Consider the following 23429-nt stretch of genomic DNA (forward strand, 5'->3'; position numbering starts at 1 on the left):
ACTGCTCAAAAAAACAAAGGGAACACTCAAGTAACACATCCTAGATCTGAATGAATGAAATATGCTCATTGAATACTTTGTTCTGTACAAAGTTGAATGTGCTGACAACAAAATCACACAAAAATTATCAATGGAAATCAAATTTATTAACTAATGGAGGCCTGGATTTGGAGCCACACACAAAATTAAAGTGAAATGTTTATTTTTTTTGAGCAGTATACATAATATCCTTTGTTTTTGTGTTTCTGAATACATTTATTAGCTTTTTGAACTGATGTGAAATTCATTTTTCCCCCCACACACAGTTTATGTCAGCTGTTAGTAAATTACAACACTCTGCTCCTCCTGGCATTGTTTATGCTAGTCAGCAAAAAAATGTCAGCAAAAGTTGAGTGAAAATGCCAGAGTCAGTTATTGTTCAATAATAATTAAGTACATTTTTTGAAAATATAAGCTTATGCCAAGTGTTTATGTATACATAATCACAAATAAAATACTTCGACCTTTTACACCTATAAATTAACAAAAGTAGGAAAAAACTAACACTACTGCTATAACTAATCAAAACTAAACTGAAACTAAACAAGACTTAACTATGAAAAACCAGCAATAAAAACAAACTGAATTAGTCAAACAAAAAGTCACATAAAAAAAATAACAACTAAACTGTAGTGGAAAAACCCAAAACTATTCTAACCCTGCTAACAACTATACCTTTCAGTGTAAAAGCCACTGAGTGAAGACATGAGGTTGTGATTGGTTTGCAGCCTCGCTTTGACTCAGCAGACAGCAGCAGCTGCTGATTGGAGCATTTCGCAGTGTCCTCCTGACAGCACTGATGAGAAATCACTGTTGTTCACTCGGGCGTCTGCTGTATCGCTGGCCTGGCCCTTATCACTGCGTCAATGAGACCAGAGATCTGGGAGGGAGCAGCGACATCTAGGCAGAAGTTTGCTGAGCTGAAATGAAGAAAACAAACCTCGATGAAAGGTTGCCGAGGCAACGCCAGTGTGATAAATAAGCCGGAGACAGCTCATATCATTAGAAACAGTGTAAACATCCCATCAAGAGGAGAAGTTTTGGGTTTTTATCAGTCTTCCCGGTCCAAGAAGTGATCTCTCCAAAGTGGCAGGCAGAATGTGAGCAAGAAGGAAAATCTGATTCAGTACTGCCTTGTTCAGGAAAGAAATCTGGGATTCATTTCATAAAAATTCACCAGAAGAATGACTGAACTAACTCTGAGATTTTATTTCGTTTTAAGTTCTCTTTTTGACGTGGTCGCCTTGATCAAGTTGTCCACATTTAAAACTCGAAACATGTTGACACAGCAGGAGAGCACTGGCTCTGCTTTCAACACGTCAAAGCAACATCTGGTTCTCATCACGCCTCTCTGATCATATTCTAAGTCCCAACAAATACCTTCTACCACCTTGACCTCACAAGGCTTCCTACCCAAAGCGTAGAACGTTGTTCTTCTGTCCGACTGGGAGCCATGTTTCTACACTCTGTAAGGAATCAAGGTTGGAAAGGCCAAAGGAAGTCATGAATCATTTCATCCTGACTTCACTCAGGAAGAATAGAAATATTTAAAACTCATTGTTGATAAATCAGTAAAACATCTTTTGGTGTTTTATGGAGCCTAGCTACATCCAGTCAGATGCAGAAAAATAATATTTTAGTGAACAGCACAATGAATACAGTCAGACATACAGTGGAATCAAAGTGCAGGACATAGAATAGAAACAGCCTTTGCTATCAGACAGTGAGGAAAGTCAGGTGTTATAGTTGCATCAAGATATAATAATCAAAAGTGTTAGAAATATATACAGCTCTGGAAAAAATTAAGAGATCACTTGAAGTTAGCAGTTTCTTTGATTTGACTTTTTATAGGTATACGCTTGACTAAAATGAACATTATTCTTTTATTCTATGAACTACTGACAGCATGCCTCCAAAATTTAAGCAAAAGCTTTTTTATTTATTTGCAGAAAATGAGAAATGTTCAAAATAATGAAAAAGCTGCAGTGCTTTTTAATGTATATTCCAGGCAGAGCTTATATATATATATATATATGTATCTTTGAAACCACAGTGGAATGTATTTACAGTTGTTCTGACACCATTTTTCTCTTCACCATCACAGCACTCCAGCTCCCGGCTCGGTTACCAAAGCAACGTCCAAGGGTCCACTCAGTCACAAAGCACCATGGGATACTCGTCATCATCCCAGCAGAGCTCCCAGTACTCCCATCAGACGCACCGCTACTAGGAGCCGTGGAACCGCCTCCAGAACCCCTCCTCCACCTGACCCTTCACACCCCGCTTCTGGAACCAGCAGAGGATGCAACTCCTCATCTTTAATCGACACCCAGCAGCCTTCCTCGCCTCGGTCAGACCCCTAATCTTAGGTGACGTCATTCCAACTTGGCCTTCCTCCATTTGAAGCTGCTCTCATCTGTCATCTTGTTGTCTGAAACATGAAGGCAAACACAAATAGGAACCATAAGAAAAAAGACAGGTTCTGCCTTGTGGGGTGAAACTAAAGGAAACTAAATGCAAAAGGGATGTGAAGGCATCACGCAAACTGAGAATTATGGCACTTATAAATGCAAAGTTCCTCATCAGGAAGACTTGCAGCTGTGTTCATATATGTATATTATATAGCACCTTTTTCTATTTGATTCTTTTTTGTTTTGTTCTCTTGCTCGTTTGCTAGACGTTTGGAGTTTACCTTGATAGTTGATGTCACTCGAAATATTGTTACACATGGGAGCAGCAGGATGCAATGAAACGGTGGAGGAGCAGACCTTCATCCTCGTCTCCGTCGTCCAATCAGAAGGAAAGGAGCGTTGGAGTTAACCCTGTCCGCCTAAATTCAACCATGACCCAGAGACTCCTGTTCCCACACAGCAGGGGGGGAACGTCAGCTGTTGAGCTGATGTCAGTGCAGGGAAATATTAAAGCGCAGTTTATTGGAAGCTTTGTAATATAGACTTTGTATATTTAGATCCAATTCATCTCAACCTCGATTTGGAAAGCGAGAGAAGCAGTCGTCTTTATAGAGCGCCACCTTCTGGAGGTTCCAATCAGCCCACCGCTTTTTGCCGACGACCAGACTCTCCCTGTTTGTGCCGGTGGAAACTTTGCTCTGATATCCATCTTTTCTCGGACCATCAGAACTTTGAAGGTCTTTTTTAAACTAGTATTTTAAACACAGATGTAACGTGTGCATTACGTACAGGGCAGCTAAAATTACCCTGCCTTCCCCCCGAAATATGATTCTTGAGCCTGTTACTGCCTAATGTCAGATTTTTTATTTTATTTTTATTTTTTAAGGTTTAATTATTATTACCAAATGTGTGTGAGAGTGTGTGTGCATGTATGAATTTTTATTTGCATGTTTTTTCAAACTTACCAGAATTGCACTGAGCGCTGAACCCGTCTGCAACGAGCTGGAACAAACGCTGGGTGAGTTTTTGTCACCTAAACTTTTGCCTTTTTTTCTGGGACAAATTTGCCAAAATATGACAAACAGTTGTTTGGCAATAGCCTCATTTGGCCACATTTAGAGATAAAGGGTGCGTTCTTTACTACCACTAATATGTTCAGTCTTTTAAGCTTATTAACACTATGAATGCCACGTTAGTTTTTAATTCATTAAATTTTGGATTTATTCTGGCTTTTTACAGGGCCAAAATCATACAGTGCACATGTGCATGCACCCCACTGGTACTTAGATTAAGTATGTCTTTTTAGCAAGTTGCATATAAACCACATGATTTGTTTTGCCAGCAGCAGTTTTTTTCGTAACTCACTCTTCCTACCAGAATCGGTCCAGATTACTGAAAGTTGTGGATTTTCAAGCACAGAGCTGGATTATGAGCATAATCCAAACATTTTCCACATGTTTAAGATCAGGATTGTCCAGATGTATTTATCTGCTTGATGTGTGATCTGTTCAGCATGTTGAATATTTGATGCAGTTAAATTTGTTATGCTTGTCATTTAAAAATCATCAGGGAAAAACAGATCATGACAGGATGTTTTTGACGCTGTCAGTCAAAATGATGGAGACTGAGAAAGTCTAAACACTCCTCTGCCTGAGAGATCTGGGAGATGACCCATGTCTGTACCCGCCCCCTCAGCCAGTGAACCAACCAGTAGCCGAATGCTAATCAAGTCTCGTCTGGCCGGCACAGAATGGAACCATATCTCTTGATAAGAGAAGCTAAAACTGTGCCACTAGAAGAGTTCTGGGTAGGATATATTTGCAAAGTAAATTTAGTCTATTTTTAAAATTTTATTATTTGAGTCTGTATACTCCAGTTAACAATTAATTGATCAGCCTTAAAACTGAACTATCAGATTTTCTTGTGGTTTTTCTGCAACTTTCTGACAGACATTAAGCCAAATATTAGTTTGGGTGTATGTATATGTTTGATCTAGCATGTATAATTTTGATGCTGTGTGGAATATGTAAAAGTTGTTCATCAAATTCCTGTTTTTAATATTAATAGAACACGTCTGGATCAGCGCTCCTTCGCTTTTGGCTTTTCCCTTTAGGGGGCGCCACGGCAAATGTTCTGTATCGCCGCTCTCACCAACCAGAGAGTGTAGGCCAGCCAATGTCCATAACACTACACAACCCCAAACAGAACAGTTACGTCCAAAATTAATATGACATCATTAGACCTGGTGAGTTTATGTCAACTTCAGATTGGCCCTGTAGATGATTTGCATTTCATAATTATCTGGAGTCCAGATTTGAGAAAACCTGTGCGTGGAAACAAGGAGCTCTGATGTAGAGCATTTCCTCCTCTCTTATTTTTCCCTTAATCTTCCAGATTAAAACAGTTCGTCTTGGACCAATTATTTGTGCTGTTGGGAAGAAGCAGAAGATTATTACACTGCTGCCTTCCTGTCTGCTTGAGGTCTGAGCTTTGACTGGACCATTGCAAACCTGAGTGAAGCTGACCCCCTCCACTTTCTTCAAATCAAACGAATTTGGTGTCAAACGTTTATGATTTTTTTTTTTTTTTTTTTTTTTTTTTTTTTTTTTTTGAAGACATGAAGGATTTACATCGTTGAAAGGTCAACCAATCCTACCTCACACTAACCAAATAAGAACAAAATTGGTCAATGATTTGTGCTACATTTGTAATGGTTTATGCTGCTGAAAAGGTTTTTTGTGCCATTATAATTTTGTGATTGGGGCTGATTGACTTTTTTCTTTTTCTTTTTTCTTTTTTTTTGGCTTAGCCCAACTTTATTTGAGAATGGTTGGACAGGAAAGTTGGTACTGAATGAGGGGGAATACATGCAGCTAAGGTCATCAGACCAGGAATCAAACCTGCGACGGCCACTTCCAGGACTAACGCCTCCATATGTGGGTGGTGCTCTACCCCTGCACCACCACAGCACCTAACCTTTAAATTTTAAAAACAATATCTTCATATCTTCATAACAAAAGCAGCACAAACATAGCAGAGTTGACCAGTTTTGTCTCTTGCAACTTTCATTAACATCTTTAAAATGATAAAGGCAGAAACACACATTTTTGCTGTATAGGCATTTGACACCGGTTTGATTTGGTTTGAATAAGGTTACATTGGGGAGAGAGTGTGTTAACTCCACTCAGGTCCATTTTTCTTAGATTCCTTGCAGACAGGCCTGACATTATACTTGTTCCTCTTTGTTGTGATCTTCATGATGCATTTCTGTGTGTTTCTAATGTTTTCGCTTTTGTTGTCAGGCCATAATGAGCTCACTACATTAAATTAGCGAAACACATTTAGGAATCAGTTAGATATGAAATCACCCTTGGTGTTTTTCTACTCCTATATTTGCTGTTTATTGACTGAACATTATGAACAATGAAAGAATAGATCATTTCCTTCATCCTTATTGGTCCCGGCTGGTCATGTGATCAGTCGTAATTCAGGCTGTATTAAAGAACGCACCCAGTGGGTCCATTAGCTGTGTTTGTGTTTGTCTTCACACAGGCTTTAACCAACAAAGACTTTTTTTAATTTGCCTTCGATAGCATTAGTAAAACACTGACATCTGGTGGCTGAAAGTAGAACTAAACCCTCTGCTTTCAGTTTGCAGGTCTTGATTTGTGGAGGCAGGACAATAACCGGTAAACAACTGAAGTAAAAACAGGACAAACTTTTAGATGAATAAAACAGTTTAACAGAATTATAACCCACCAGTTAGATCCTAAATTCTATTTCACACATAATCTTGATATACACATTGCCATATGGCATCTGTAAAGTTGTCTTCCTAACCTTTATTTTTGTACTTTTAGTTTTTTTTTGGCTGAGATTTCTTAGCATTCAAGCAGAAACTGGAAGTTTAGTTTTTCTCTGTGAAGTCTGTGTGGTTGAGTTATTTTGTACAATGTGTTTTTGTGTGTGTTATGGCATTTTGGCAGACGGGCCGAATGGGGAGGGGGGTGGGGTCAGGGTTGGGTTGTACACGACGCCGTGGATCAAAACCAGCAGCTATAGTTGAAGGTTTTCCTCCTCCCTTCAGCATGCATATGAGAAGGGAGCTGCAGCAAAGACACCTGAAGACACTTTGTTGTACATTTCTCTCTCCACAAGAAGCGAGGTGTCACAAGTATTAACTGAGCTCTAGGCACGAGTGAGTGGCAGGTCACTGTCAAACTACTCCTATGCAAACAAACCCCAGACTAAAGCTTTCACCCGTGCTTAGCTTCTGCGATGATGACTGCAGCACACACAGTGCTCCTACTTTTGTTCACTTCCTTTAAAATGTATGTTAAATGTTCTATTGTAAAAAAAAATGCATATATATCAATATTATACTATCATATTTATTATTTCCATGCATCTACATCCAGCGGACTTTCCTCTGCCTTAACAAAGACAGCTATAGAAATGAACCCGGCATGTTTTTAAGCAGTAGCCTACTTTTCCTCCACCAGCACGTGGATATGGGCTATGGGTGCACTGATTGCAGATTTTTGGCCGATCACCGATCCTTAAAAAGCCTGACCTGCTGATTCTAATTAGGCCATTTTTTTTGTCTGAAATGTTGCTAAGTTGGCAACAGTGGGTTGACTATGATTAACCGTACACATGTAGATGTGAGCTGGTGGGCGGGTCTATCAGTCAAACTTCTCATGGCTGATTTCCAGACCTTTGCTGAGGTCGATAAGATCAGTGGAAAAGATCAGCTTCACATCAGCCGATCACTGATGTCCCAAAGTTAATGAAATTTATTGGCCGGCCAATTTATCAGTGCACCCATAATATGGGCCCCATGTGGGTGTTGGTCAGGCAGGTTGATTTGGGCTCTGTGTAGGGTCCATTTGGGTTGTTTTATGAACGCCTTCTAGTCTGACCCAGTTGGGAAGCAGGGATAGCTCCTAGCTGGGTCAGTCTGTTAATACCTGCCAGAAACTGCAGGGCTCTTGTGGGCCCAGATTTCCATCAAACGTCTACAGAACATTGATATTGGACCATGGTACAGTTTTTGCAAAAACATTCATACTCATTCATGCATTTCAACTTTTGAAAAACGTTATGTGCACACAATCCTCAAGTTGTCTTTTGGGGATTTTATGTGATAAACCAAAACTCAGTAGTTCATGATGGAGGTAGGCACCAAAAACTCTGGGGATTAAATTCTACATTGAGCTTTAGGTTGTTGCATATCGATCAGATTCTGATCTATTGATTTTAAACTTGCAAACCTGACATTGTAATGAAAACCCATGTGTACTGTAGTTTTGCTACTACAGTACAAATGATCTGACCACCAGACACACAGGTGTAGACAAAGGATCAAGGGATGTTTTGAAGACCTTTTATCATTTTCTTTCAACTCCACAATTTAAAATTACCTTGTGTTGGTCTGTCCTAATAAAATTCACTGAAGTTTGTGGCAGTAACACAACAAACTGAAAAAAAATTGAGTATGAATATTTTTACAGGCACTGTCACCTGTAGTTATCCCCCATTTAAAAGTAAGAGTGCAATATTTCTTGTGAGTTACCTCAGAAAGTGAACCAGTCATTTTATAGAGACTCATTAGGCATAGAGCAAAATTCTTCAAGCTATATATATATATATATATATATATATATATTATTATTATTTTTTTTTTTTTGCAATTTTAATGGCTACTGCTTACAGGTAAAGAAAACATAAGATGACTGACAAGAAATATTCCACTTTGCACAGCATTCTAACTTGTTTTGATGTGATACTTTCTGGCTCCTTTTGATGAACTGCCGTTGAATGATTGGTCGTTGGTCCAACTTGTTCTGCTGTGAGCCCAACATAAGCTGGGTTTCCATTACAAATATGTGCAAAACTTTGTCAATAGTAAGCTAAACAATATCAAAATCCCCCTCACAATTTCGGAATTGCAGTTTCTAGCCCAAAAACCTTTTATTAATAAACTTGAGTGTTTCCTTTTTAAAATTTCCGTGTTTCCATTAAGCGGATCTATTTGCATAATTCCAATTTGCGCAATTTGAAGGTCAATGGAAACGCAACCGTAGACCCACAGCTGTCTTCACAGCACCGAATGATGATGATCCACCTTTTGTTTTGTGTGGATGGTGCCTTTTCTTTTTATCGTCCGAACATGCCATTTCAGTTTGTGTTCTCTGACCTTTTTTAACTCCTAGCAGCTAAGCATCCACATTTAGCATGACTTTGATGTGTCTCACCTCAGAGGACTGCAGAGAATCCCGACTGAGGGCGAGCGTGTGGTTCCTCTGCTGACAGATTATTATTGTCACACATTGCTAGTTCTAAGTCTGTTTTGAGATGCTGTACATAACCACATTTTAAGACTTCCTCATTGAGATACTAATAAGATAATTGTCTTCTAATGCACTGTTGTTGCTAAGATACCTTACATAGTGATAAGTTGAAAGAAAGTATTTACTGTTCTTTATTGTCTCGCTTTGGACACTAAAGTTCCTGGCAGTGCACACTATTAAACTCTGGTGCACCATGGGCCACTCTCCTTCTCTTCTCGCTGTTTTTGAATAGTGTTGCATGTGCCTGCCTTTTTTCCAGTTGAGAACGTTAGCACTTATTGTCCCACAGTTTGTACAGACGGACAGATGCTCCACCCGCACAGCTCAGTTCCTGCCATTCCTGCCGTGCCAAGCGTCCATCGGTTCTTTAAGCCCTCCCGCACTGTTAAGAGACAGGATCTGTTCAACCCCATGAGCTTTTTACCTTGTGTGGGGTTGCACTGACCCTTCATGTGCTTCTACAAGCATGTGTGTGTGTGGTTTCGGGAACTGACAGTCTGACTGGACAAACCCCCGCTTCCCCACTGTCTGACTGTGACATCTGCCGCATCATTAATGGTGTTGCCCCACTGGCGCAGAACCCAGTCCCTTCCAATCCCCCTCGCTGGTTGTCCCAGAATGCTCTCCCTGAGCTGCAGGAGGAAACACAGAGCTTTGCTTGTTGGAGCGTCTGTCCACTCTCCTATCTGTATTTGGTATGAGTGTGCGTGTGTGTGTGAGAGAGAGAGTTGGCCTGCACATGACTTTGGAATCTACATATGGCCTATATGTGTTGTCTTTTTTCATAGCGTTTATAGATGAGGCAGCAACAGCCCGCGCAGGAAAATCAGATGTTTATTTAGCTGCTTTTAGCAAACTTGTCCAAATGTCACTGTACAAATGACTGTTAATGAGAAAAAAGTCATGTATATTTATTTTATATCCTCTATAATAAAAACCTCTTTTGTCTGACTTGTTTTTTTCTTTTAAGATTCATTTAGAAAAATTGTGGCAACAATTTCCACTCAGCATTTTAAGTTACCATTGCTTATTATCAAGTAAACCCAGCATGTCATTTTTAGGTCCCGTTAATTCAACTGGTTTAGGAAACCAATGTGATTTACCTCAAACTCCCAAAACATGATTATGTTGAAGCAACCTAATATTAATTTAGAATTTTTGGTAATATTAAGTTGACAAATAGTTGAGTTATAATTTTTTTACTCACAAATATTGATGTAATTTGTTTTCAGAGTTGAAATAACTTTTCAAACCAATTATTGTGAAATGTTTTCTTAGCTAAAAGGAACAGCTACACACTTTTTTTCCCTTATGTTGCAGCATGGCCAATGCAACCGCAAAGGATGTTCAAACTCACTTCCCTACAAACTTGATGTCTTTTAATGATAAAAGTGTTTGTTCATTGAACTCAGACATTTACGCTGAGGCGTTCTTGATTTATTTTTGTGGTATTTTGTCTTTTAAAAATTACTCTATGAAATTTATAGACAACTATAAATGCTGAAAAGTGCTTTTATGTTCAGGCCAACCAACAAACACCATAAATATTTTTTGTGAAATATTTTTACCACATGATGGCGCCCTATAGCAACTCTTCGCTGTCTGGGCTCTGAGAAAAAGAGTAGAGGAGATTTTTTTTTAACTGTCTTTCACAAACCATCTTTGGACCAGTTCAGAGCTGCCTTCATTCTTTTTGACATAGAACCAACTCACAGATCCTGGAAGTTTCCATCAGAAGATGAGAACACTGTGACCTTAAAGTAACGGACATGGTCAGCAACAATTCTCAGGTAGGCTGTGAAGAGCACACAATGATCAAGTGACACAAAGGAGCCCCATATAGCCACCTATCACCACCGTTATATCACCACCAACAGAGCCGGCCAGAAGCATATGCAAGTTAAGGCGTTTAAGGATTTCCATCAATAGGGGGCCCAAAAATGCCAAACTTACTTACATGGTTAAAAAATATTATATATTTGAAAATACCTTTGTACATCAAAATACCTTTAATGTACAAACTAAGAACAACTTTTATATATATATATATATATATATATATATATATATATATATATATATATATATATATATATATATATTATACAGTTGTTACACAAATAGATTACTTTCTTCCTCATGTTGACTGCTGCCACTGCTGGGGAAGCATACAGTACCAAGCTTGTTAGCTTGTTTACTGTAACTTTATTGTTCGTGAGCTGGTGTTACTTTCAAATAGTTAAAATCATGTATAGTATGGCACTTTTCAATGCCATTCCGCATTTCAAAATCCAAAAATATACATTTTTAGTTCGCTTTTAAAATCAAAGGCGATAACACCGGTATGAAAGTCAGCTAGTTACAAACCATGCTAATGATAGTATGTTACACACATAGAGTAGCTTAGGAATGTTGAAGCATCTGGTGTTAACATGTTGGTAAAGGAGGGCCCAAATGAAGATCTGCTTAAGGTCCCAAAAAAGGTCTTGAACACTAGCTGAACTGTTAATACAAGGCAGAACGGATCCATATTTTCATTATCACATTTGTCGCAATCTAAGATGATACTAAGGCCTCTGGGGCCGATGTCCTGAGACTGTTAGGTGTGTCTCTGCTTCAACCGAGGGTGAGGAGTCTGAGACGACGTTGATTCAGTGATCCCTGATCCATTGATCATGCACCAGGTATCGGGATTTGTTCAGGACTCATTACGGCCTGCTGGAGGGAAGAGAGCAACCAGTACAGGCAAGCTGAAACTTGGCAATGCCCCCACGACTTCTGGCGTAGCTTTGCGTCGACGGATGAGCCTCCGGTGTTCCTGCCAGCCCCTAAAAATTTATGACTGACATGTAGAGAGCTCAGCAGAATGTGCTTATAAAATAGATCCTGTGTCCTACTTATGTTGCTGCTGCAGCAACACAAGCTGCCTGCACACCAACAGACTTCAGGCCAACCCCACAAGGTGGTTGTGTGGATGTACAGGTGCTGCAAGGAGGAATGTTTCTGCAGGGTGCTAACTCGTTTGGTTCTTACAGTTGATGAATCTGTGTGTTGCTAATGAATTACAGCGTGAGATTTAATGTGTTTAATGGGTTTGATAATGAGTAAGACCATATTTAAAGCTTCAGTTTTATTTTACAGCCCAAAATCAACAGGAATGAAAATTGGAATTTAAAAAAAAACAAACACTGTGGCATTTATTTCGACTTTTATTGCAGGTAATATAATCTAGAAATGTTTCATGTTTCATCTTGTCTGCCCGATTCTGCATTTAAGATCTGCAACACATTCCAGAAAGAACAAAAAAAAGGATCAGGAAGCTTTTGGAACTTCATAGTGTTATCAGTAATAAACTGAACTTTGCATTGTTTGAAAATTAGGATTAATTAGGAATGTAATTATTAATTGACTTGGAATCTGTCTTAATTGCTGATTTGAGTTGATTGGAAACAATTTGTGAATTAGTGCTATATAAATAAACTGAACTAATCCTCCATTCCCACAATACTTACAATAATATTTATCACGCTTTTAATTTTATTCTGGATCTGGAGGATCTGAATGTCAACAATGCCTAATGCAACCACAGAGCTGACCGAAAGCACAAAGGAATTACCAGAGTAAGAAACTCCAGATCATCACACTGCCACCACCGTCTTTCACCAGCTGAGTTTCCATTACACATGTACGCAAAACTTTGTCAATATTCTGCTAATGTTGAAAAAATAGAATTTTGTAAATGCAGCATTTCCATTAAGTAGGGAACACAGTTAAAGTCACACATGAACAAGTTTGTTCTCATGATAAGTTGTTAAAAAAACAAGCTGCGACGTCGTCCTCCTACTACTTCCTGTCGTCTTCTTCTTCGTGGTTTATGCCAGTGGCAACATCTGGTTGTTGATCATGTGACTCATGGGATGCAAACAGAGCTTCCATTCCAGTTATGCAAGATAAATCAATTTCAGCACAGCCAAAAAAAACACACTTCATCCTCGTGCCAAAATGTTTTATTGACAGGAGGTTTGAAATTGAAACACAGCTACTGCTGCTATTATGTTTTATTTTTCTGTGTGAGAGTTTGCTCACCTCCACTCAGCTGCAGGTCTCCATTTCTGGGCGTGGCCGGGCAAGCTACAGCATTCACAGCTGACTAGAACCTCCTAATTGGGCTGCTGACAAAAGGAGTTGTTGGAAGAGCACAGTCTATGATGGTAGAGTTAAACCTCCAGCTGGTTCAAACCTGTTCCATGCCTTCTTTTAACGTATGTGGCATCTGTGATACCAGATCACCTCTTTGGATCTACTGTCCTTCTGAGATGTTGAATCCCTTGAGCCACTTCCTGCTTCACAGTAATCAAAGCTCCATCTCCTTCAGCAGAAAGTTACCTGCTTTAGGAACCACAATGAGCCACACCGCCCCGTCTTCCAGAGTCGTACCCAAACCGCTCAACTCCAGAACCATCCAGACCTCTCACTCCAACTCCTCACACGTTCATTCCTTCATCAGACTCACCTGTCCTCAAGCACCTCCAACGTTTCTCCTTTAATCCTCCAGGTGAAACATGAATCCACAACCAACTGTGAGAGTCCTGAAGTCAGAAACTGTAAATACTTCTTCTGAGAACTGTTTCCTGCATGGTTTCCCAAAGGTCATGTTTTTTTCAGCGGAAACACCTGAATTTGGAGGGGGGGAGAGGAAGCACAATTTTTCATGAAAGATTTTTATCTAAGATGAGCCGTTTTTTTTCAGCAGCATCAAAAATTGTGTATTTCTTCCAAATGCAATGGAAAGACCTTTTCCATAGGAAACAGTTTATTTGTAGGCACTGGCCTCCACTGGAGCTTTCACAGCATTATGTCCTTCATCAGAAGTTGAGCTTAATTTGAACGTGTTGAGTTCATAGGTAGCTCTTCTGTTCAATTTCCCAAAATGGCACAAATGTAGCTTCTGTCATCCCAACGCCTGACTACGACGTCGATGTCTCCACTTGTGGTTAAGTGCGTCTACCACAGCTGAAATATGAACATGATCTCCTTTAAGGTTTTACATTTGTTGCTGTCCTGATTTTTACTGATTGTGTGAATATCCTTATTCACGTGTGATTTTCATTGACGTTTTCATTTAATGGAAACAAAATTGTGGGGATTTTTTCAACATGAGCAAAATATTGAAAACCTTTTGAGCAAATTTGTAGTGGAACGATGTTTGCCCAGACTAACTGGAGCAAGTGCTGCCTGCAGTTCCTCAGATGTTCTGCTTGGTTTTGGGACTTCCTGGATGACTCATCAATTAGTTGTTGGAGTAATTTACCAGGCTGACCACTCCTGGGATTGTTCACCACTGTTCCATGTTTTCTCCATTTCTGGACAATGACTCACTGTCATTTGCTGATGTTTAGAGTTTTATTGTTAATCTTGGTATATTTCATTTATTCACATGTAAAGTGCTTCACACATTTGTTTTTCAATTAGTGGTACATTAAAACTACAGTATGTAACTTTACAAAATATGCCTTTTTTTCTTTCTGTTTTTTACATACTTTGATGAAACTGTCACTATTTCATGATTTTCATCGCAGTTCTCAGGGAAACTGCAATTGTCTATATGAGACAGATAATCTTTGAAAAAATCAATCTCATCCTCCTCTCTGAACTATTAAAGCACCGCTCCCGACCAAAAATAACCAATCACAGGCAGGAGGAGCGTTTCAATGAGCATTGTGTATGTGCTACTAAATATGGTGAAGAAATAACTCACTATTACAGGAAAACCATTTATCTCTGTCCCTAGCACATTGGACAGCTCATACACGAGCTTGATTGACAGCACTAAGACCCTCCTCTCCTAGCTCTGATTGGTTGACCTGATTTTTTTCACTGTTTATCTGCCTCACGATATGCTGTCATGGCAAAGTGACAGTTTTAACAAATATATGAAAAAAAATATCTTTGTAAAAGTTACACACTGCAGCTTTAAGTTGATTCAACTTAGGAGCTTCAACTTAGCTCTCTATATTTATTCGGCCTGTATTTATCCAGGCTGTCTTATTGAGATATAAGATCTCATTTGCAAGAGAGACCTGCTTTGATAAAACATTAGATAAAACTATTATATCTAAACCTCGTCTGCTTCATCTAAATCAAGATCCTAGAGTTATCTACCGCAGATAAAACATTCCACTGCAGATTGGCTCTAAACAGATGAAAATTTGAACTAACCTTAAACATTTTTTAACGACAGAAGTGTTAGCAGCATTTCAGTGACGGCCGCTTGTCATCACTGAAGGTTCAGAAACTTACAGAACCTTCCAGAATCTTACAGGAGCTGTTTAAGTTTCGCCTCAGTATGCTCTATCTGCTCTAGTTCTGGGTGGAGAACACTCGGCCCATCTGCAGAGAGTCAGTTTGACCTTATGGGTAGGAGATTGGTGTCTGGAGCTCGGCCATCGCACCACTCACTCCCTGTCTGCTTTCAGAGGAGGGTCCAACCACTTCATGCTTACACTCCACAGACCTTGACATTTCAATTGGTAATAAACTCTCCTCTCTCCTCTCAACTTGCCAGAGACTTTCTGAATGTGGGTGTTTCGCCGTTAAGATTTGATTTTTCTGCATTCAGTTTTCGCTCACTGTTACACATGCAATAACGTTTGCTTAGAACGCATCACAAGCATAGGTTGCATAACTATATATCAAAATAACAGCAATTGAAAAGCTACTTAAATTTTGTAGATGTGTTAAATTATTTTATTTTCATAAAATGTATGTTGGTCTCTAAACAAAAATCAACTTTCAGTTGTACATTTTGTCCTTGGATACTGAGGAATAAATCATATTTAAATAAGCTCAGATATTAAACCATTAGTGATAATATTATTGTAGTCAAATATCAACAGCAGAAAACAGATAAATAACCAACTTTTCTAACCAAAAGGATTTTCTAAAAGGAACGAGGAATAAGCTGTCAGAGTATTATCAGTTAAATGTTTAATTTTATTAACAATATTATTAGTGCATGCCTCTTTCTCTCTGAAACTCAAACTTATGATTTTCATACAAACTTGGAGGTCTAAAAAGATCTGACTTCAGGCAATGAAAAGTTTTGATAAGAAAGAAGAAGAAGAAGAAGAAGAAGAAGAAGAAGAAGAAGAAGAAGAAGAAGAAGAAGAAGAAGAAGAAGAAGAAGATTTTTTTTTTTTAACAAAACGTTTATTTACGATGATTTAACAATAAACTTACATAATAATCAGGTTAATGAAAACCAAATAAAAACAATAAATATTTACATTAGCAGCTTGTTAAAATTAAGTTCTCCCTGATTAGAAATGGTGCACAGTACATCATTAAAACCCCATAGCTGTAAAAAAGCTCTCATATTCCCAGTGGCTCTGTGGAAGCAAAACTCCAGCCTCAGCCTAGCTTTGACGTTGCACTTCCACAGAGCCACGGCATCCAGATGAGGACCAGCCTGGAGTCTGTCTCTTCGTTTTAAATACATCGCCATTTTGGCTTCAGCAATTTAAAAAATTGCTGGAGAAGAAGAAGAAGAAGAAGAAGAAGAAGAAGAAGAAGAAGAAGAAGAAGAAGAAGAAGAAGAAGAGAAGAAGTTAGATGAAGTTCTTCATCTAACTTATTTATTTCTGATTAGACCAAATGTAATGTTTCTTGCTTGTTTCATAACTGGTTACTGAATTGTGTTTTTATGATGTAAATTGCCTTGTTGCTAAAATGTTCCAGAGTAAGTCAAATAAACTTGACTTATTTGTGTCTGCAGTTTGAAATATGTAACGACATGTTAACAACTAACAATATCTATCAGATAGTTGAGATCAAGGAAAACAGATCAGATGATCAGAATCAGAATTAGCCTTTATTTATTTCAGTAAAGTCCATCCAAAACAATGACAGACAGCATGAGACGTGGCAGACAGGAGCCTGAGGCTGCAGCCAACTTGGGAGGTGATAAGGAATCACTGTAATTCAAGCACTAGTGGAATTTATTGAACAGGAAAAAGACAAGAAATAGGGAGGAAAAGGAAGTGAAAGACATGCAGGAAATGGTTCCAGAAGAGGAACTGAACCAGGACAATCACACTGAGGACTATAGTCTCTGCAGATGGATCATGTGTTCTACCAACACCCTACTGCTGACCAGAGTCTGTACGTCACCGCTCATCCAGCCAACTGTTCATCCCTCAGCTCAGTGGAGAGGGAAATCTCTGCACATCAGGAATGAAAATGTTCAGCAAACAAATGTTTTTTGTTTTGTTTTGTTTTTTGTTTGTTGACAACTGAAACCCAAACATGGTGCTGAGGCTTGTTTCAGTGCGTCTGTTTGGACTCTCTTCTTCTTGGTTCTGTGTGTCAGTCAGTCAGTCCAGACTCTTCCTTGGGTCTGGATTCAATCCCCCTTTCATGATCGGGCCTCTGCTTGTGACACATTAAACAATGAGGTTCAAAATCTACAATTTTTTTTTAACTATATTGTTTACATTCTCAGACAGAAATGTTTCCAAAGCAACCCTGGGTGAGGTATCTCTCCAGCTGAAAGCAGCAGTCTAATTCAAGGTTTCCTGACATCCAGTCAGCATTTATATCAAGTGCTAATCATGTTCTACAGCAGCAAAAAGAGATTATTAATTTGAAGGACTTTATTAGAAAAACATCCGTAATGGCTTTAGGGTCACAAAAGTCAAAGGTTTTAAAAGGCAGCAGATAACTGTCAGGAGGAGGGAAGTGGACTGTTTGGCTCAACATGTCTCCTTAAAGGGGCAGTATTATGTCATTTCTAGAAACATAGTGCCATTTTATAGAACAATAAAGTACCTATGTTACCTTCAGTTGTTATAAAAATGATGAATATATCAAATATGATTGAAAAGAAATTTGGTAATGTAATTTAACATTGTGAAATTGGGCCTCTGTCTCTTTTAAAAAGTACAGATCTGAGGAGGATGTAGTCTTAAAGGCGGATCCCCGAGGCGTTTTGCACAGCTGAACGGTTGCCATAGAGACTAAAGAATTTCTCAAACATCAAAGCAACACTGTAGGTATGTTTTTGAGGAGGAAATAACATCATAGCCTGGATCATCATCACATAATGCTGCGGAACCGATCACTTCCCTCTTCAGTGAAGTGAGGATGATGCTGCATTCAGGTTGTTACTATGCAGGTAGCAGTTGGTTCTAGGAAAAATGTCTTTTACTTAATCACCAGATAATTTAACTCTTACTGCCAATAGCTGCATAATCAACTGGTTTATCAATCAATCAGTCAGTCAAATTTTATTTGAATAGCATATTTCAGGAGCAAGGCATTCCAAAGTGCTTTATATCATAAAAACGCAAAGTCTTGCAACATAGAATCAACAACTGAAACATTACATTTCATCAAGTGCCATCGTTAAATTCTTAATCCGTTATGTTGCAAAAGTAACTCCAAACAGGTGGCTTTTTAGTCAAAATTCAAAGGAACTCAGTGATTCAGAGATTTTGCAATATTTTGGAAGTTTGTTCCAGATGTGCGGCGCATAGAAGCTGAATGCTGCTTCTCCTGCAAAAACTGAAAAAAAAAAAGCTCTGTTTACGATGGAAAATCTAAGAAACTCAGGCACCTAGCAATGCTCCTACCTGCTGTGCTCAGGCAACACTATGACATGTGAGATACAGCCCCTTCGTGTTTCTGCTTTCTCTCAGTGGATAACAAGGACTTTACAACGTGGCGTCTGAAAGACTGTACGGGTTAAATGCTGGGATAGAAAACAGAAGTGTGACACATACATGTAGAGCACATGTGAAGTGCAATGAGGATGCAGGAAGATCAGGGGCAGGACTGTGTGAAGTTTACATTAACACCATGCAGTCTGGCTGAAAGTAAAGCCATCACTGGTAGTGGACAGCGTGGTGGAGGATTTCCCCAGACAACCCTCCCAAATTCACTCAGAGTCTGTTACAGACTTTAACATCTATAGAGGTAACTGAGCCATGCAGCGTCTGACATGGAGCTCTTTGGGGATTTTGTTGCTCCTTTGAGGAATGCACAGTCTGACCTCGGGGATATTTCAGAGGGATGTAGTATCTTGAATGCTGACCTCCAGATGCCACAGCAGCAGCTTCCTGTGTGGTTTGCTGTGGATTTCCTGCTGGTTGCAGCACTTCTTGCCTAATTTTAACAGCGTTTCTCCCTGCAGCTCTGCTCCTGCAGGTGTTCTCAGTGTTTCCACCTGTCAACTGGAGTTTTTTTTTTTTTTTTTTTCCAACACCACTTTCAACAAATATCATTATCTGATGGAGGAACATTTTCCTGTCCTCTTTTTGCAAAACTTTTCTATTTTTCTTCATTTTAAAATTTAAAAACATGAAGAAAGTTCTTTAAAAATGACAACTTTTCTAGTCCAGTAGATACTTATCAACAAATTATAAGTTGTGTTTTTTTAAAAAGGCACTTGCAAGTTTTATTTGGCTGGATTAAAGGTAAACATGGATGTTTGCCTTTAAGCATCAATTACAAGTGCATCAGATGTTTTTGTAATTACAGCAAAATAAATATAGATAATTGGTAAAAAAAAAAAAAGTATTGAAAATTATGTTGGTTCCACGTTTTAACTAAACACTTAATCCCAATAAAATACAATAAATTGTATAACTATCAAATAATAAAATGGGATAAGAAAACTTTAGCCAGCCGCTGCAGTTTGGATACATTATAATAAACAGTATCAACAGTTTTTTCTTCACTAGCATTGATAATATCTGCTAATGACATTAGTGGAGATCGCTTTTCTGATTAACCGGTTCTTAACTATATCTTTTGCTGCATCATCTAATTCCAGCTTGCCCTTTAAAGCAATGCAAAGCAGAATTAAATTGAAGTTTTTAAAAATTGGTGAGGATCTGTTCTCTATGAGAAAAGGTCAACATTTATTAATTTTAACGTAAGATTTAAAATTAAGAAAACGGTTCTCTTCCTTATCTCCACGACAGTGTGCATAATTCCACATGTGTGAAGGTCTGAAGTTGCAGCTTGATATGTCAGTCCTGCATAAGAGCAGAACAACTTTGTGCTGCCCTCATTTCCTCTGTCCCCTGTATCTCTGCATGGAGCTTGTTTGTGCAGGACGCCTGCATGACCCTCTCTCAGCGGCCAGCAGACAAGCAAAGAGGTTTGCTTAAGACGGGAGTAATGACTGGAGGACCACTGCAGAGCTGAATCTAAACTGCTGACCCACGACATGCTGTCCTCAGACCGTGAGAAACGGGCCTCTTTCCATGCCAAGAAAGTGGGTGGCCAGTCCTCTTCCTCCAGAGCAGCACATCACAGGAGTGTGCTCAGTTTCAGGCCTGGAGGGTTTTTTCTACCAGGCTGCTTGTGTTGAATGCACATGCTCCCCCTTTGGTTAAGCTAGCACAGCATGTTTTGTATGAGTGCAATGTCTTGCAAAAATATTAGATTTGTGCAACATATCAGCAGATATTAATCAATTTTTTAACATATAAATGTTGGTCTGACAAATAGAGCCGGGTCGATGTTAACAGATATTTATTTCCATCTTGTTGCCATTTTTCTGGAGCGGGAGTGAAGGAGAGCTGCTATGGACAAGTGCTGCGAATTAGCTGTTGCTATTGCACCATGAGGCAAACATGGGACTGCTGTTTTATTCAGTTTGTCTATGTCAATGTGTGTCTGTCCCTATCAAATAAACTTGAAAGAAAAAAAAAAGGCTGGTCACTGATGGTGATGCAGCAAAGGGCTGTGAAGTAGTGAAATATATGCAGTACAATATTGGTAAATATTGGTTATCTGCCATAGCAGTAAAATTTATATTGGATTTTGATATCAGTCCAAATTTTGAAATCGGTGCATCCCTAAAAAATATTCAAGATTATTGCTGGTCAGAATAACTTTTTGACCAAAACATACAAAATATTGTATGTTACCATACCCAGAGTGAAACTTTGTGATGGCAGCATCATACTGAGGAATGTTTGATTTTTTTTTTTTTTTTTGAGGAGGGAAAATAAAGCTGGATATAGATGATGGAAAAATAGCTGGAGCTAAAACCAGATCAGTCCTGGAAGCAGCAGACCGGAGACTGGAGCGAAGCTTCAATTTCCGGCTGGACAGCAACCCGACGCACAGACCCAGATATGACCACAGCAGATGGATGAGTTAAAACAGTCTGGCTGCATCTGGAATCCAATTGGGAATCTGTGCAAGACTTTTAACTGGACTGGACTGGAGCTGCTGTGTATAAAAAAGAAAAAAGAACAACAACAAAAAACAAGCAATAAATTTGGTCTCCAGATGTGCACAACTGGTTCTGACTGAATATCATTGCATGCTTGTCAGGTTTTTATTTGTTAACTATATTAAAACACATGTATCGCTTTACTTTCATATGCACTTTTTGCAAAAGACAAAAAAACCCATCGTATTCACTCGTCGTGTTGTGTATTCACACAAAGAAAGTGAGCAAGTGAAGAACACGCTGCATCCACAGTCACACAGTGAAGTCGTTGGAAATTCTTAAGAATTCTGATTCTGTTTTGTTTTCCTGCTGATTCAGTGAGCTGACACTGAGCCCTGCATGCCACAAGCTTGTCACAGAGTGTGGAAGGCATTGTGCAAAGCAAGGAGAGCAGTGTTCAGGGAGCATAAGAGGCTTCTCTGTCCCCCTCAGCGCGGCGCTCACAAGAGACGGGGAATTCTGCTCCCTGGGTTCCAGAGTCAAGGGTCACAGTCCGTGTGAGATAGCTGCGGCCCGATCCTTTCTGTGCGTGAGTCACCACATTACGCCGACACACGAGACGCCACATGTTTCCACCGAGTTCACATGAGAGCAAATGTGCCGTCGATTTTTCACCAAGGTTCCCACAAGCCTCTGTTTTCTCGCTCAGCCCTGCGAGCTGCGGGTTCATGCAGCGCGAAGCGGCGAGCAGGAGACGTGGTTCACGTCAATTATCTTGTAAAAACGGCGAGTTAAGTGGGCCACCTGTTTATGATGTCCATGTGTAATGAACAACAACAACGGTTTCTTGTTGGAAATAACTGGCTGCAACATTGCAGAAGGAAACTGGAGGACACAATGGTTTCGTGGTGAGCAGAGGAGCCCTTTGAAGTAGAGCTTTGTTTGTTTGACATAAAAAAAAAAAAAGCTGTTGCTGGAAACAAATGAAATTCTGTAAAGTAATGAGGTGATACTGGAGCATTTTAATATCCAACACTATATTTTTAGAATGTTTTAAAACTGGTCAGCTCCAAGATCCTGGAATTAAAAACTACATTTGGCTTCTCTGACTGCTGGGCTTTTAAAAACTGGAATGTCGTCTGAATCCAGTGAAAATTATTCCAAATATACTCTACAAAAAAGACTCATTTTAAGTCATATACAGTCACAAGACTCTTTTGTTTAAATATTTGGACATTTTAATATCAATCTTCACAACACGGAAAATTAAAGTAATTTTACCAAGACTCTGTAACATGCCATTTTAAAGGGGCAGTTTTATGTATGTTCCAGGCACAAAATGTAATTTCATTGCACAAACAGGAAAATGTTACCTTCAGTTGATATGAAAATGCTATATATATATATATATATATATATATATATATATATATATATATATATATAAGGAACATGCAGTTACACCAGCTGTTTGCTAATCACTACTGCCACTAGTCTGAAGGAACTGAGAGGGGGAGGGACCTTTGTGAGAGCAATTTTGCACAATCCACTGCCTTTAAAACAAGCAGTTTTTGGTTCAGGAGAATATTTGGTCACCCCGACATAAAAATTACAGACAGCTGTATCACGTCAGGTCATGTTTAATATAACATCACTCATCATTCTGAATGAGGTTTGATCTGTTTAAACCTTGGAGCTCTGGCTGCTGCTGAGGTTAGGCTGTCGAGGAGGCAAGTTCACCCTAGAAGCAGACAGCAAGATGCTAAAAGAAGTCTCCAGAACTCCTAAAAGGAAAGCCATATTAATGTTCCTGGTGTAGTTATACAAATTCCCATGTCAATCTGTTATTTTCAATTATGTTTTACTAAAAAGTGAATATCAGAAGGTTTCTTTAAACAGAATATTTCGCCTGAAAAAAAAGAAAAATCTCCGTAAATGATTACTAAAGCAAGTATAAAAGATCCTCGAGATGTAAAGGTGAACGTCTCTTCACAGTGAGCTTTCTTCTGCTACCTGGCAGCTCTTCAGCTGCTCGAGTGGCTGAGCAAAGTGTGTTTACAGTCCCCTGATGAGGGAGCTCATCATGTTTGGTCTTCCTCTCCCTACAGAGTCGGTGAGCCAGAAAGAGCTTTTCAGGTTCAGCTCTGTTTGGATGTTTGTGTTGCTGGTTCAGTCCAGATCTTTGGATATCATTATTATTATTATTATTATTATTATTATTATTATTATTATTATTATTATTTTTCAACCAGTGGGAGTTTATAACGTTATGACTTCACCATTGTAAAAAAAAAAATCATTCCAATTTTCTTGGAGAATGGGCGTGATTTCTAACACTAAGCACATTTTGACAAAAAAGAAAGAAAAGCCATGAGGTATCCCAATCGATGCGATGTAGTCAGACCAAATCCAACGTTTTGGGCTACATATAAAACTACA

At 39.0% G+C, this 23429-nt stretch overlaps 1 protein-coding gene and 2 long non-coding RNA genes across 3 annotated transcripts in view; 2 read left to right on the forward strand and 1 right to left on the reverse strand.

Annotated features, from left to right (window-relative positions):
- Nucleotides 1-7735, forward strand: part of cdk19 (cyclin dependent kinase 19) — a 74480-nt gene extending 66745 nt beyond the window's left edge. Inside the window, exon 13 of the mRNA XM_015042857.1 lies at nucleotides 2144-7735. Within this exon, the coding sequence (XP_014898343.1) occupies nucleotides 2144-2269 (126 nt within the window). The 3' untranslated portion in view covers nucleotides 2270-7735. The remainder of the gene's footprint in view (nucleotides 1-2143) is intronic.
- Nucleotides 4830-16022, reverse strand: LOC106953817 (uncharacterized). Its single transcript, XR_001426264.1, has 3 exons — nucleotides 16011-16022; nucleotides 10472-10481; nucleotides 4830-4910 (listed from the first exon to the last, which is right to left on the reverse strand). It is a non-coding gene; the product is annotated as an uncharacterized LOC106953817 (long non-coding RNA).
- Nucleotides 8128-9754, forward strand: LOC106953816 (uncharacterized). Its single transcript, XR_001426263.1, has 2 exons — nucleotides 8128-9282; nucleotides 9506-9754. It is a non-coding gene; the product is annotated as an uncharacterized LOC106953816 (long non-coding RNA).
- Nucleotides 16023-23429: the final 7407 nt, after the last annotated feature.

This window comes from Poecilia latipinna, unplaced genomic scaffold, assembly GCF_001443285.1.
Source record: "Poecilia latipinna isolate Pla-1442-1.1 unplaced genomic scaffold, P_latipinna-1.0 Scaffold604, whole genome shotgun sequence".
NCBI classification, from domain to species: domain Eukaryota; kingdom Metazoa; phylum Chordata; class Actinopteri; order Cyprinodontiformes; family Poeciliidae; genus Poecilia; species Poecilia latipinna.